Here is a 15,147-nt window from a genome sequence, read left to right as displayed (position 1 = left end):
AAAACGTATTTTCCATTTTTAAATGTGTTCTTTGAAAGTCTTGATGGTGGAATTTTTATCTGAAATGGAGGGAATGGGCGGAGCCCCCTGGTGTACCACGCCTTTTTCACTCAAGTCATAACTTTGAACAGGCACTAACATCAGGGGGGAAGATGTTTTCATCTTTAAATTGACAAATAAGCTTTTCTAGCCCTTTAGACCTTCAAAAATTAGAGACTGGTAGGACCTAACTTTCTGGTGTACAGGATTTGGGGTAGTACGGAAGGAAAGTGGGATGTGGTCTTGCTCTGTAATGTGGATGTAACACAGAGTTTCACTCCCGCTCACAGCTTGTGCTCTCTGGGTGGTGTAAGGCTTCAGTCAGTAAACAATTGTCGTCTCTTTAGTCAGTCAACAACTGTCATCTCTTTAGTCAGTCAACAACTGTCATCTCTTTAGTCAGTAAACCGTCCCTTCCATCCTCCTACTCTTAGTTCAAGTAGAGAACACATTTTGTAGTCTTATGTTTCCCTAAGACCCTGTTTCTTGAGTGAGTGCGTTCTTAGAAAACTCTGGAAACATGCTGCCCACCTCTTGCTGCCTGTTTCCCCTTCTTCCCGTTTTTTTTGGGTCTCTCTTCACCAGTAGCTACCGATAAACCGGTTTTATTTAAAGTTTATCTTCTATTTGTACGTGTGTGTTTGTGTGTGCACGTGTGTGTATGTTCATGTCCAAGCGAAGGTAAGAGGGTGGATTGCAGGAGTCAGTCCTTTTCTTCCACCATGGGCCGCAGGGATCGACGTCGGGCCCTCAGAATTGCGTGGCAAACACTTTTATCCTCAGAGCTGTCTTACTGTCCTAATTTATCTTTTTTGACTTTCTGATTTAGACAGTAGTTTATTAGTTGTGACTTAAAAAGACACAAATGACAAACAAGAAATTAGATTTAATCAAAATTAACTTTTTTAAGCTTCAAAGGACATGTAGAAACTAAAAAGCAAATATATAGAATAAAATAATTCTGCTCATATACCTGATGCAGGTATGAGGCTGGACTATGTCAAGAATCCTTATAACACAACAATGAATGAAAATTTACTTTGATCCTGGTGATGGTGGTGTACCCTTTAATCCCAGCACTCGGGGGCGTAGGCGGAACTCCTGAGTCTGAGGCCAGCATGGTCTACAGAGTGAGTTCCAGGACAGCCAGGGCTACACAGAGAAACCCTGTCTCGAAAAACAACAAAATAATGAAAATCGAATTTGAATAATGTTCATAGAATTTAAATAGGCATTTCCATAGCAAGATCATAAAATAACACAGAAGTGTATGAAAGATACTTCTGCAAGCAGAGACAGCTGGCTGTACATGATGGTGCGCACTTTAATCCCAGCACTCAGGAGGCAGAGGTAGGCGGATCTCTCCGAGTGTAGGGCCAGCCAGTGCCACACAGTGAGTCCCTGTCTCACAACCGAAAACCAAAAATCAAACCCAAATGAGTAAGACATCTAATCAGAGGCATAGTCAGACCCCGTCCCATATGTGTTACAGTTTTTATTAGTCATTTTCTTAATGCCTTATGATAGATGTTCTCCAGAAATAGTTACAATATAATAGAAGTGAACTTGATTATTTTTGGATTTTTATCCATCAAATCCTTTTTGTGCCAGAAAAAAAAATTCCTTCAACTAATAAAAAAAAGAAACACTTCATTAATTACTAGTCATTGTTAAAACTGAAAAATTGAAGCTCCTTAAAGCCACAGGTTTATTATTTACTTACTTACTTACTACTTAGGACCTTGAGAGTGTTAGATTGATGATCTCCCTCTGAAACACACACCTAGTCCTCACTTTAAATCACATTAAATTCCGTGTGATTTGTGACAGGTCTGACCTTGCACTGTCGGTGTGCAGTAAAGCTCATGATGCTTTGCTGCATGTACCCTTCAGAGGCTGCCTGTCGTGGGTCACCACCCCCTCCCTCTCCCTCCCCCTTCCCCTATTCCGTTCCCATGTTTTCTTCTCTTCTTCTTTCCCCTCACACTTGGCTCCTCACACATGTCAAGAGGATGTGCCTAGAATTATCGCTCCCCTTTGGTAACTAAGTTATATTCTTAGCACTGCATATATAGGCTGAAAATCTCAGGTAGAAACAAACTGGAAGACGAACCCTGAAAAAAGGTAAATTCCACAGGAATCTAATTCCCTTCCCTTTTTTCTGTCTTCAATAGCATGCTCCAGTGTATTCACAGCAGTGCCTAGTGCTGTCCCAAAGTCTCAGTTCTGCGGGAGATGAGCCTAAAGAAAAAGTAAGTATTTTTACACTCTCAGCAGCTGTGAGTGAGTTAATGGCTTCACTTTCTTGCTGCTCCACGATGTTTGGAGGACTGATTGAATTGTAGTGATGTGTAATTATTTATCGTATTGTTGGTCTATGTAGGCTTCTTTTCTTTTTCACATGTGTGCGTATGGTAGCATTTCTCATTAGCATCAAAGGTCTTAGAAACGTGCATTCTGGGGCTGGAGAGATGACTTAGTGATTAAGAGCTTTGGCTCTTCTTCTAGAAGACCTGGGTTTGGTTCCCAGAACCTACATGGTAGCTAACAACTGTCTGTAACTTCAGTTCTGTGGGATCTGACACAGCACCCTCTGGCCTCTTGCAGGCTTTGCACACATGTGGCACATCGACATACATGCAGACCAACATGCATACACATAAAATAAAAATATATAAAACCATTAAAAAAAAAAGCCAGGCATGTGGCACACACCTTTAATCCCAGCACTCAGGAGACAGAATCAGGCAGAGCTCTGTAAGTTTGAGAACAGCCTGTTCTACATAGTGAGTTACTGGAAAGACACAGCTACATAGTGAGACCCTGTCTCAAACCAACCAACCAACCAAGCAACCAACAAACAAAAAACCCCCCAAACCCAACACCAACAAAAAAGAGAAAATGTGGATTAATTTCTTAAACCAGTGGCACTGAAGATGTGAATTTCTCTGTTATCATTCTTAGCTCTTGTATGAACCGGATAACAAAGAACCTTTTATCAGGTACCTTCATGGATGATGCTTAAATAAGAATTCTGTCCTCAGCTGCTGGCCTGGTGGATTCCTGATGCCTTGAACTTGACGGGTCAGTTAGCTAGCCAAACCGTGCTGATGCCATTGCCTTATTTCCCCGAGACTCTTGGAGCCTTGTGAGGTACCAGCTTGAGGTCCCGCAGGAACCTGCACCTCTTCTGGTACCCAGAAGCCCCTCTGTCTTCAGCATGGCTGCCTTTATCCGGTCCATGACGCCACTTTGCCGTACCCAGTATCCTGGACACAGCTTTGGCATAGCACAGCCATTGGCTGTGGTTGTACTGTGCTGTCCACTGATGTGCAGCTCCTGCAGACAGGGAGTTCAGAGCTGGGTCACTCCATGCGAGTAAACAGCCGATCTGGGAGAATTTCTTTATAGCAGTGCTTGTCTTTGGGGCAGGGGCCAGGGTGAATCTTCAGCGCTTTAAACTTTCTGAGGGGCCAGCAGCGAGGAGCAGGGCTGGCTCCCTCCCTCCCTTCACCCCAGGGAGCCAGATCCTGTGTACAGATCCTGTGTCAAATGTAAGTATTTCACGTAGATTTTCACATAGATTTCTGGCTGATTACACAGATCCTTTAGAATGAGTGCTGCAGAAATGAGTACCAGTCGCTAGAGCTAACACTTAAAAAAAAAAAAAACCTTGTTATTGATTGTGGGCTTTACATCATGTACCCGAACCCTACTTACTTCATATCTGCCCTTTGCCCTTACAACCTCCAAAGTAAAATAAAAAACCAAAAACAAATAAAAAATAAACAAACCAAAATAAAGCATTAAAAACATCCCATTGTCAAAACTATAGTGTGTCACAGTGTTACCCACAGTTTATCCTCCTGACCACACAGTTTACTTGCAAATGTTCATTGCAATGTGTCATTGGTCTGCTTAGAGGCCTCTGGCGTCTGCTACACCATCAATAGTGGATCCTCACTGGGACTCTCCTTGGACATCCTGTTGTTACCCTGTGTCGTGGAGATCCTGAGGCGTTAGATCTGCAGGACCAGCCCCTTCATTTGCCCCAGCAGTTCATAGATGGGGTGGATGTTGGCGTGGGTCAGCTCAAAGCCCTGGGTCTGGGCCTGGGTGGTAGCTGAGTTGGTCAGCCTGACAGCTCTCCCGCACCCACACAAGTAGGATGAGCTCTCTAGCACTGCTCCCCACTAGGTCACCCAATTCTGCAGCCAGCCAGGGGCAGGGTTAGCTCTTCTGCCTCATGCCCTTGGGTCTAGCTCACTGGAGCCTTCAACATTAGAGCCAGCTCTATTGTGCTGCTCAGGCAAGGTGCAGAGCCCACTCTCCTGAGTGTGGCAGCTGGTGAGGGGTAGGAACAGCTCTCCTGCTCTCATGACCCTCGGTGAGAGCGTGCTTACTTTCAGGCTACTGTGTCATCTCAGAAGTTCCAGTGACAGGTGCCACTTCATCCCTGCCTGCCCTAGAACAAATGGATTTGTTGGTTCCATCCTGGGCAGCCTGGCTCCAGATGGACTTGGAACCACTGCTCAAACAGGAAGTGAAAGGGATTTATGTGCCTTTGACTTGATAATACCTTGTTACACATCTTTGTGCAAACAGCTGCCTAGTGTGCAGCTAACAGCTGTGAAGCCGTGGCTTCTACCAGATGCAGCTCGCATGCGTGAGTGTGGCTTTCTTAGGAAATACATACTGTTTGATAGGAATTTATTTTGACTGTTTGGAAAAAGAAAGGTAATGGCCTCACAATAGCAGCCCTGGGTGACAGTAGATTATCGTAAGGGTCAATGTGATCAATACTGTCTCAGGCTGGGAGTATAGCCACATGTGTTATCAAGGTCAAGTCAAGACCTTGGAAGTCCTTCCAGTTTTGAGGTTTAGAATTTTCCAGATAGGCTAAAAACTGTCTTTCCTAGACTACATAAGTACCTTTTATTTTGTTTTTATTTTATGTGTATGAGTGTTTGCTGTCATGTCTGTCTGATGTATGTATGTATCCCACATTGTGCCTAATGCCCAAGACAGTCAGGAAAGGGTGTTGGTTGCCCTGGAACTGGTTACAGATGGCTGTGAGCTGCCATGTGGGTACTGAAAACTGAGGCTGGGTTTTCTGTAAGAGCAGCAAGTCCTGGGTGCTAAATCCAGAACCTTTTAATAAGGTAGGCATGTTTCTCCCTGGCAATCAATATAATTTAGTTAATTGATGCTTTGGCCAGATCCAACCAGATGAATTTAATTGTCCTTGGGTTGTAAATGAACAAATATTTATAACATTACTAGAAACATTAATTGTGGAAAATCTTGCTTTTTTTTGTCTCAAAGCACTAGTAACAATTTTCTTTGTTGTCTCTTGTCAGACTTTTGATAAAATTCTTATTGCCAACAGAGGAGAAATTGCGTGTAGGGTAAGTAGAATTTGAGCTGTTTTCTGCTTTGCTCTGAGATGTATTAGAGTCCCTTAGCATGTGGGTCTCAGCTAACAGGTGATGTGTTTTCACTAGGTTATTAAGACTTGTAAGAAGATGGGCATCAAGACAGTTGCCATTCACAGTGATGTCGACGCCGGTTCTGTAAGTATATTAAAAACCTTTTTTTATTTAATTAATTTATTCAGATTACACCTCAATTGTTATCCTATCACTTGTATCCTCCCATTCCTCCCTCTTTCCCACTTTCACCCTATTCCCCTCCCCTAGGTCTGTGACCAAGGGGGACATCCTCCCCCACTATATGGTCACAGCCTATCGAGTCTCATCTTGGTAGCTTGCTTATTCTTTCTCTGAGTGCCACCAGGTCTCCCCACCATGGGGAGGTGGTCAAATATGTATATTTTTACTTAGTTTCAGTCAGGACTTAATTTGGGTCTGTTGGGACAGATGTGAAAGAGACTTGCTTCATCTTCCCTTCCCTTGCAAAAGGTGTATCCAGTTTTTAAAACTAATTGCTCACTATTGTCACAAACACGACAGAAGTATCATAATGTCTTAACCACGTGGTCAGCAAGCAGCGTAAAACAAAGCCTGAGAAAGTTGTGTGGAAGATGAGCGTCTCCCCGGCGTGGAAGATGACCAGGCGGCCGTGCTCGCTTGTGAGCGTCTCCCCGGCGGAGCCCAGCACCACTCGGGGAAGGAGTGCTGTCACTGGCTTTACCTTTTCTAAATGTGCTAATGTGTTCAGCTGTGAAAGTTGGATAAGTGAGAGATAGCTGATGGTAATTGGGGCTGAACAAAAGAAGATATAGCATTAAGCCTCGAATGATACATAGTTTTGTGTGGCGTTTATACACAGCAGGTATTTTCTACAGCAATGAGCTATGAAGGAGCTGAGAGATCCCCTGGGAATGGAGTGCGGACTGTCAGAACCTTAGGGACTGAGATATGACCACCCATACTTTTAAGTCACTGCTTTTTCCTTTTGCTCTATTTTTGACAATGTCACCTTTAATAGTTTAGTAATTAATTTAGTAGAAAGATCTTTAAAGTACGGTGATTTAAAAAAAAAAATGTGTTTTATTTGAAACTGTTACTTATTTTGTCTTACTGTAACTTCTTTTTCAAAAACCTAGATGAAAGAATTGCAAAGTAATAAGAATTATACAAAAATAAATGAAAGATAAATGTTAACTATATAATTTATTTGATGGTTGTATTTAAAGTACCTTTAATGAAAAGCAATTAAATTTGTTTTGCTTATAGAGTTTGATCTGAAAAAAATTTGATCCGAGATTCTTGGTTAATTTTTTTTTTTAATTTGATGATTTCAGTCATAGTAATTTTCATTCCTCATAAAGTTTCTGTCCATACTGGCTCACTAAGAGGAGAGGGGTCTTAGTGCAAGACTGTCCACTGGGAGTTTTAATTGGGTTGCGTTGTGTTTGTAGATAATCTAAACTTCTTAAGTTCCCTGTTCTCCACTTGTTTGTGTTGCTTTTATTCCTTTCAGTGGTGTCTTGCAATGTGAAAGTGTAAGTTCTATGCTTACTTTGGTACACTTACTCTAAAGTATTTTATTTTCATGCAAGTATCTATGCCATTAAAATGTTTTAAGTAAATGTATAGAGATGCAGTTGGTTGTGTTTGGTCTTGTATACTGTAAAGAAACTGAGCTTTCTGCTTGTATTTGGAAGACTCTGCTTGGTGGTTTTCCTGCCTTTGGTTGGTTTTAGAATATCTTAGCAGGCAGGTGTAGAGGCGCATACCTTTAACCTCCGGATTCAGAAGGTCGAGGCAGGTGGATCGCTGTGAGTTCAAGGCCAGCCTGGTTTACACATCGAGTTCCAGGGCAGCCAGGGTTACACAGAGAAACCCTGTCTTGAAAAACAAAAATAAAACAAAATAGCCACATGTACAAAGAATTGAATATCTTACCCCTGTTGACTGAAAGGCTTCCCATGAAGAGTTGGTTGGCATTGGTAAGTGTTGGGTATTATCCATCCATGAGGCCTGTGGCTTCTGTGGATGTGGCTTCTGTGGATGTGGCTTCTGTGGATGTGGCTTCTGTGGATGTGGCTTCTGTGGATGTGGCTTCTGTGGATAGGTTTGTTTGTTTTTTCCAGATCCTCTGTTGTTATTCTTTAGTCAGTATCTGAATCTGTATATTTCTAGGAATCTGTCCACTTTTCAAAGTTTCCCAGTTTATTGGCACGAGGTTGTTTTTGGTATTTCCTTGTTAACACTTCGCTTCTCTGAGGTGGGTGGTAATCTCTCTGTGCCCATTCCTGACTTTAGATGTTTGAGCCTTGTTCTTTTTTGGCCACTGTCAGGCTAATCACACTGCGGCAGTATAGTGCCATAAATGAGGTAGCTTATAAACACACAGGAGATTAGTTTTTATAATTGTAGAAATTGGATGTCAAGGTAGGGCACCGGAGAGTTTGTGGCTGGTGAGGGTCTCCTTCCCACTTCTCAGACAACACTTTGGAGCTGTGACATCACTGTGGAGGGGCTGGGACCTCTCTGATGGATCTTTGGAGCTTGGTAATCCCATTCCACCATCTTGACTCCGACTCAGCATCCTTAGACAGTACTAGGTAACGTGCTGAGACGGAGCTGTAGAATAGCGGCAAAAATAATTTTGAGATTCTAGTCTACAAACGATCTGACTTGAATTCACATGAGTGCATCAGATTTCATATAAGAAACTAAATACTTTAGATGCTAATCATTTCTGAGTTGTTTTGTGTTTTTTCATGTTAGACCCTAGAAAACAAAGTATTTTTGTTTTGAAATTGAACAAAGCATAAATACAGAAGAACGGCCTAGAGCAGTGGTTCTCAACCTTCCTAAGGCTATGACCTGTTGTGTCCTCATGTTGTGGCCACCCCCCCCCCCCCCAACCCCTGCACCATAACATTGTTTTCGTTGATACTTAATACCTGTAATGTTGCTACTGGTGTGAATTGTAGTGCAAATGTCCCTGTTTTCTGATGGTCCTAGGTAACCACTGTGAAAAGGTCATTCAACCTCCAAAGGGGTCACAGCCCACAGGTTGAGGACCTCTGGCCTGGATCTGTCCCAGGGAAGTTGACAGGGAAGGCACACGCCACAGTTGGAGCGAACTAGAGCCACTCACGTCAGAGCAAGGGGAGGGGACCTTAGGCAGGGCGCTACCGTGGGAGAATTGCTGGACTTGCTACTACATTAGCACAGAAGGTCAGGGGCACCTCAGCACTAGCGTGCTGCGGTTTTAGGTAGTTCCAGGGGAGATAGGGAACGTAAGAGTCAGAACTTTTGAATTGATTTAGTCACTGGAAGTTTGGTGAACAGGACAAACAGACCAAGACTTTAGGGACTGTTGTATTCCATGCCTCCAGATGCCTCAGGTAGCAGCCATTCAAGAAATAAATTATTTGTATTAAACCACTTAAGTTAGAAACTTGGTTTTTTGTTTTTTGTTTTGTTTTGTTTTTTTGACATAGGGTTTCTCTGTGTAACATTGGCACCTTGGCTGTCCTGGACTCACTTTGTAGACCAGGCTGGCCTCAACCTCACAGCAATCCGCCTGCCTGTGCCTCCCATGTGCTGGGATTAAAGGCGTGCACCACCACACCCGGCTAGAACCTTGGTTTTTAAAAGAGAGATTTAGTCAAGCTAAATTGAAGATGTGCAGATGGCTTTTCATTTTAGCAGAGGAAGAAAATTCTGTCTCAGCCCCTAGTCTCATCTTTCTTGTGGTGCGCCCATGTTATCGCGTTGTGTGTATTCACGCTGAGTTTGAACAATCAAGATCTGATATGTACAGCTTTGAAACAAGACTCTAAAATCAGGGCGGTATCCCCAGTGACTCAGATCTCACCCAAATTGCCTGCGGTTTTCTCAGTCTTAGCCGTCGGCCTCCATGGTGAGGCTGAGTGCTGTTTCCTATGAGCGTTGTGGGGTCACTGGCCGTAGGTGAGGGCAGTCACCACTCTCTGTGCACACCCTGCTGGCTGGGGAGAAACGGAGGACAAACAGGACTTTGTGATGCTTAAGTAATTAGTGTTTGTTGGTTCCAGCCGAACAAACTGGAGTGTAATGACCAGGTAAATGGAGCCGGGATACACTGTTGCAGCCTGCGGTGTAAGAGGCCCGGGGAACGCTTAACATTTCCTGAGGTTGTTGGACTAGCTTTATTCCATTTCCTTAAATATACATCATCATGAATTAATATATTTATGTCTTGGTTAGCACATCTCCAGTGTTAGCTTAGATGTCCACCAAGGTTAAGGTAATTGAAGTGTACAGTCTCCAGCACTTTTCCTCTTTAGATGGTTTCAGAGTATTTCTCAATATTTTCAAGCTGGAAAAGAGAGCTTTTTCTTTTCTTTTCTTTTTTTAATTTTGAGACACGAGTCTTGTTAAGTTTCCCAGGATGGCCATGAGCTCATCTGTAGTCCAAGAATGCCTTTAAGGCACAGAGCCTCCTGCCTCTGCTTCCCTAGTGGCTAGGTTTATAGCTTGTGTGTTACCAGGCTTATTCCTAAAGTGAGGTATTTAAGTAGCATGCTCTTTTTACATATGCTTATATAGTACCATAAATTACCTAATTATCTACCATCTATCTATCTATCTATTTATCATCTATTTACCTACGTACCATCTATCATCTATCTAAATATCTATAATCTATTTACCTAAATATGGATGTATATATGTATGTATGTATCTAATGTATGTTTTGCTACATGTATGTTCATACATGGACACCATATATATGCCTGCCATCCACAGAGGCCAGAAAAAGGTGCTGGGTCTCCTGGGACTAGAGTCACAGAGATAGTGTGAGCCACCTTACGGTTCCTGGGAATTGAACTCCGTTGCCTGGGAGAGCAGCCAGTGCTTTTAACAGCTGACCAGTTCTCTGGGCCTGCTGTGTGCACGGTGCCAGGTGTGTAGAGAGTGATTTGCAGGACCTTTCTCACCACCCTGTGGGGTGTAGGGATTGAACTCTGGGCAGCAGAGTAGGTATCAAGTGTCTGCTTCCTGGACTGACCATCATGCCAGCCTCTTCAGTAACACATTCTCCTCCCCGCCCCAAGATAGGGAACTTGCTTTATAAGTAGACTGCCCTGGAACTCACAGTGATCCACCTGCCTCTGCCTCCCAAGTGCTGGGATTAAAGGCATGCGCCACCACACCTTGCTAGTAACACGTTCTTAAATTGCCCTGACTACTAAAGGTTATGTTGAGATATTGGACATCATGATCCATATTTTCCAATTAGTTTTTTTTAGGTTATAACATTTCCTAACATTTAGACCACAGTTGAAAACCCTAGGATTCTTCTGAACACTTATCAGTATTAAACAGATGTCTATAACTGCCGTCCCTCAGGGAAGAATTGCTTCCCGCCATGCAGGCCTCCAGAAAGCCACCCGCAGCAGCTCTAAAAGCTGCGTTTGGAGGAAGAAAGGACTTGGCTTCCTTGATTTAGTTTTATTCTGGTGATTAGGTAATTAAAATGTTGTGCCGGGCGGTGGTGGCGCACGCCTTTAATCCCAGCACTTGGGAGGCAGAGGCTGGTGGATCGCTGTGAGTTCGAGGCCAGCCTGGTCTACAAAGTGAGTCCAGGACAGCCAAGGCTACACAGAGAAACCCTGTCTCGAAAAACCAAAAAAAAAAAAAAAAAAAAAAAAAAAAAATAAATAAATAAAATAAAATGTTGTTACGTGTGTGTGTGTGTTAGGGGCTTTGGAATGAGGTTTTGCTGTGTTGTCTTGAGTGCCTGAGCTTAAGTGATCTGTCAGCCTCCCTGTCCAGAGTCGCTGCGACTGTTACCATCCAGGGCCTCTGGGCCCAGCAAATCAAGGGTTTTTGAATGGCATAGTTGCTTAAAACTTGTTGTTGCTCACTTTTCTCATAAAGCTTGGCCGTTAGCATTCATGTTAATCAGGATACACTGGATATACTTATGCAAATTTGAAGCACTAGCCTTTCAATGAAGAGCTAATCAGGGGGAGAGTGCATTTGAGATGCTTAGACATTTTTTTCCTTTTATGCTATTATTGTCTTTAGAAAAACTTATTCTGAAGAAACATTTTCTCTCTCAATTTTAAATGTTTGATTATCTCGGCTTAGCTAAATTACTTCCTTCACATTTTGGGGCAAAATGGAATAGGCTAGGATCCCTGGTAGGAATTTGTTCACATTAATATGGCTCATCAGGGACATTATATTTAATTGGAGATCCTGCAGAACCGTGGCAGGAGGCTGAAGGGAATTATTTAGCATTAACAGTGGCCCGTCTGGGAGCTCCGTACTAATCAAGGGGCTGCAGTGTTAGCGTTGATGGGAGTCACGGCAACGGTGACATGTAAGTGTGTCTGTGCGAACTGGACAGGCAACGCGTTCATCAGGAAGTATGTTAAATGGCTCCCACGCTGACTCATTATTATCTTGCATAGTGCCTGTCAGGTTGTGTACTTAAAAATACAATTATTGCTGAACTCAGGATGTATGTGAGCTAAATTCAGCCTCCACGCTCTTATTTTCAACAAAATAACCTCAGTTTGCCTTGTACGTATAAAAACAGAAATTGAGTCAATTGTGTTGGTCATGTGAGTGGCGTTTTAAAGTAGTGCCCCTCCCTTTAACCCGTTAGAGTACGCCTCTCGATTCATATAACTTTAAGAATTTGCTTAGCCGTTTCTTACATTCATCACAGGTACTCTGGGTCCTTTCCTACTACATAAAGGGTTTTGTGTTCAAAACTACAATTTGTGTGTATTTATTTTTCAAGATGAAACACGATTCAAGCATTTCAGAGAGAAATTAATATTTAATACACGAAGCTATAGAAGAATCAAAGCATTAATCTTTCCACCATCAACACGCTCTAGAGTCAGATGCGGGGTGGTGGAGTCTCCTTTGCTCTGGTAGGTGGCCCCTTTATGCCAGGGAGACCCACTCTGCACCCAGCATGCTCGGAGCCATCTGTCATGAAGCCATCAGTTAGAAATGCAGGGAAGGTACATATTTTTGGGAAGAGGAGCTAATAAATTGAATTCCTTTAGAAAATAAATTGAAATGCAGCATAAATCTGTAAGCAAATGGTATTCTATCTCTAGACAAATTTATAGTGGCGTTGTACAGCTAAACACAGTTTTAAAAACATTGTAAACATTGCCAAGTTTAATAAAGCTCTGTCCTGAGCTGTGGCCTTTATTTATTAACTTAATTAAAGCAACATTACAGCTAATACCCAGAGTTAGCCTGCAGGTGGTTGGTACTGAGGTCCGTTATCAGTGCAGTTTGTGACAGTGGTCAGCAGCAACAGAAGTCAGACTTGCAACCAGCACCCTCCCTGGGGAGCCAAGAGCTCAGCAGGCTAAATTGTCAAACCCCTGCCAAGCTGCTTAAAAGACTGACGGCGGCGTTCATCCCCATCCCCCCCCCCCCCCCCCCCCCCCCCCGTGTGAAGGCTGAGCTAGTCAGCCCTGGGAAGGGGGACTGTGACTTTATTCGAGAGTTGGGCAGAAATTGCATCTGGATGGGAGAAAAGCCTTGGTATCAATATCTTCATGCACGAGTTATTAGATCCATGTATATGTTCACGTATGTTCACGTACCAGGCCGTTTAACAGGATGGTCCAATTTCTTTTCTTCTTCTCTTTTTCCTTTTTCTTTCTTTTTCCTGGAAGTTGAATGCAAGGCTTCACAAATGCTTGGCAAGTGCTTTCAGGAAGCTGCGTTTCCTAAGCTCACCAGAACTTTTAAACAAGCAAAATCCCAAAGGGAGACTTACAACATTTCACTCTTTTGTTCTTAAAGTTTTAGTATAAAAAAAGGGATGAAATTGTTATTACTCTTGTCAGTGTTCCCTAGCCCCGACAGCAGAGTTCACCTAGCAGCCTGCGCAGGGCTCACGTCTTAGGGTTCTGTTTACTACACCAGTGCTTTACAACTTGGCTCTAGCAGCAAGAATTTCTATTAGCCCAAAGTTAAGAAGGTCATGGGACATACTCTCCCATTATTATAAAGGATACATCTCCAAAATTACTTTCTACAAGTCAAAAGAAGCTGGGGCTGGGGATGCGGTGCAGTGGTCAAGTGTTCACCTGTTGTGAATAAGACACCCGAGTGTGATCTCGGGCAGTATACCCACATAGTGAATTTGAATGACACTTTCAAAGGAAGAACCTTATACCTTGTGATGTGAAATAATACCTAATAGAGGATTTATTTTTCTCCAAGCATCTACTTAAGGAGTCCTGGAAGTACTCCTTATGGAAAAAGATATCAAATCTTAGACAACACAGCTTAGCTTCACTCCGATGCTCTAGTGTTTATAAAGCACCGTGTAATACAGCAGCGATCTGTTTCAGCGTACCGATTATGTGCTGCATTAGTTTCCTTTTTCATTCCTATGACCAAATTCCTGGCCGAAAGCAACTTCTTGTCTCGCAGTGTGCATGGCATGGGCAGCTGGCAGAGACAGAGGCTTGTTTCCTGCTGCCAACTCAGAAGCTGAGAAAGGGAAACATCAACTCTCAAATGGCTTCTCCTCTTATTCAGTCCCTGGGTGGTGTCACTCACACCCAGTTGTCCTCCTTTTCCTCTGGTCTTTCCTCACAGGTGCACCGGAAGGTGTTACTGTGACTGGGTTGACCATCGATGCTTGCTTGCCGTGCTTAGCAGCGTTGTCTGCAGCGCACCAGAGCTGCACGGAGTTATACAGGGGGACTATTGGTTTTGGATTGGGAACTCACAGGTTTCTGATATTTATATAATATTGCAGAAACAAAAACAGAGGAAATGACCACTGCTGTTTCTTTGGTTTCTTGTTGCTTATTAATTATCAAGTCGGTATCTTAAAAAGTTCTATAATCTAGTCACATCCCTTCTCTTAGCTGTCACTTCCTTTGTGAGGTGTTTAAGAGCCTTGTTAACTAGTAACTGTTTTGTTTGATCCTAATAAGGATTGTCAAGGAATGGAAGCCTGGTAGGTGTACAGAGTCCTCCTAAAGTTCCTTATCTGTGATTATGGATGCATTTTATAATATGCTTGTTTATTTTGTGACATGGTGTGTGTGTGTGTTGGGGGGTCAGAGGACAGCATGGGGGAGTCAGTGTTCTTTTTCTGTTGTGTAGGTCCTGGGGTTTCAGTTCAGGTCAGCAGGCCTGCTGGTAGGCACCTTTGTGCTCCGAGCCATCACCACATCATATTGGCTTATGTGGTACATAGGGACTACATAAGCTGCTTGGGTTAGGAACTCTGAGACTGGAAGATTGTTTCAGTTACCTGACTGCCTGGTGTAATCACGAGGGTTCTGTTAACGAGGCACAGTGACAGAGGGAGGGGAGAAGATAAAAGCAAGAAGCAGGAGCTTTGAGTCACAGGATGCTTCAAAAAAAAGCAAGGCAAGCGTTCTCTCCTGTGCCGTAAGGAGGGAAAGCCGGCCTGATGGCACCTGGGCTTAGCGCCGTGTGACTTCCCGTGACTTGTGCTGTCTACAACAGTACTGAAACTATGGCTTTAGCTGGGTGGTGGTGCTGCATGTCTTCAATCCCAGCACTTAGGGAGGCAGGGACAAGTGGATCTCTGTGAGTCTGAGGCCAGCCTGGTCTACAGAGTGAGTTTCAGGACAGTCAGGACTACACAGAGAAACCCGGGCTCGAGAAAACAAAC

At 43.3% G+C, this 15,147-nt stretch overlaps 1 protein-coding gene across 3 annotated transcripts in view; it reads left to right on the top strand.

Annotated features, from left to right (window-relative positions):
* PCCA (propionyl-CoA carboxylase subunit alpha) overlaps positions 1-15,147 on the top strand; it is a 305,003-nt gene that overhangs the window by 24,166 nt on the left and 265,690 nt on the right. For all 3 annotated transcript variants that reach the window (XM_084767907.1, XM_084767906.1, XM_084767905.1), the window contains exons 2-4: positions 2,214-2,291; positions 5,400-5,447; positions 5,544-5,612. In XM_084767907.1, the coding sequence (XP_084624033.1) occupies positions 2,214-2,291; positions 5,400-5,447; positions 5,544-5,612 (195 nt within the window). The remainder of the gene's footprint in view (positions 1-2,213; positions 2,292-5,399; positions 5,448-5,543; positions 5,613-15,147) is intronic.

This window comes from Acomys minous, assembly GCF_964271855.1.
Source record: "Acomys minous genome assembly, chromosome: 18".
NCBI lineage: Eukaryota > Metazoa > Chordata > Mammalia > Rodentia > Muridae > Acomys > Acomys minous.
Note: the sequence above shows the minus strand (reverse complement) of the source record. Positions and strands in the feature narration are given on the sequence as shown.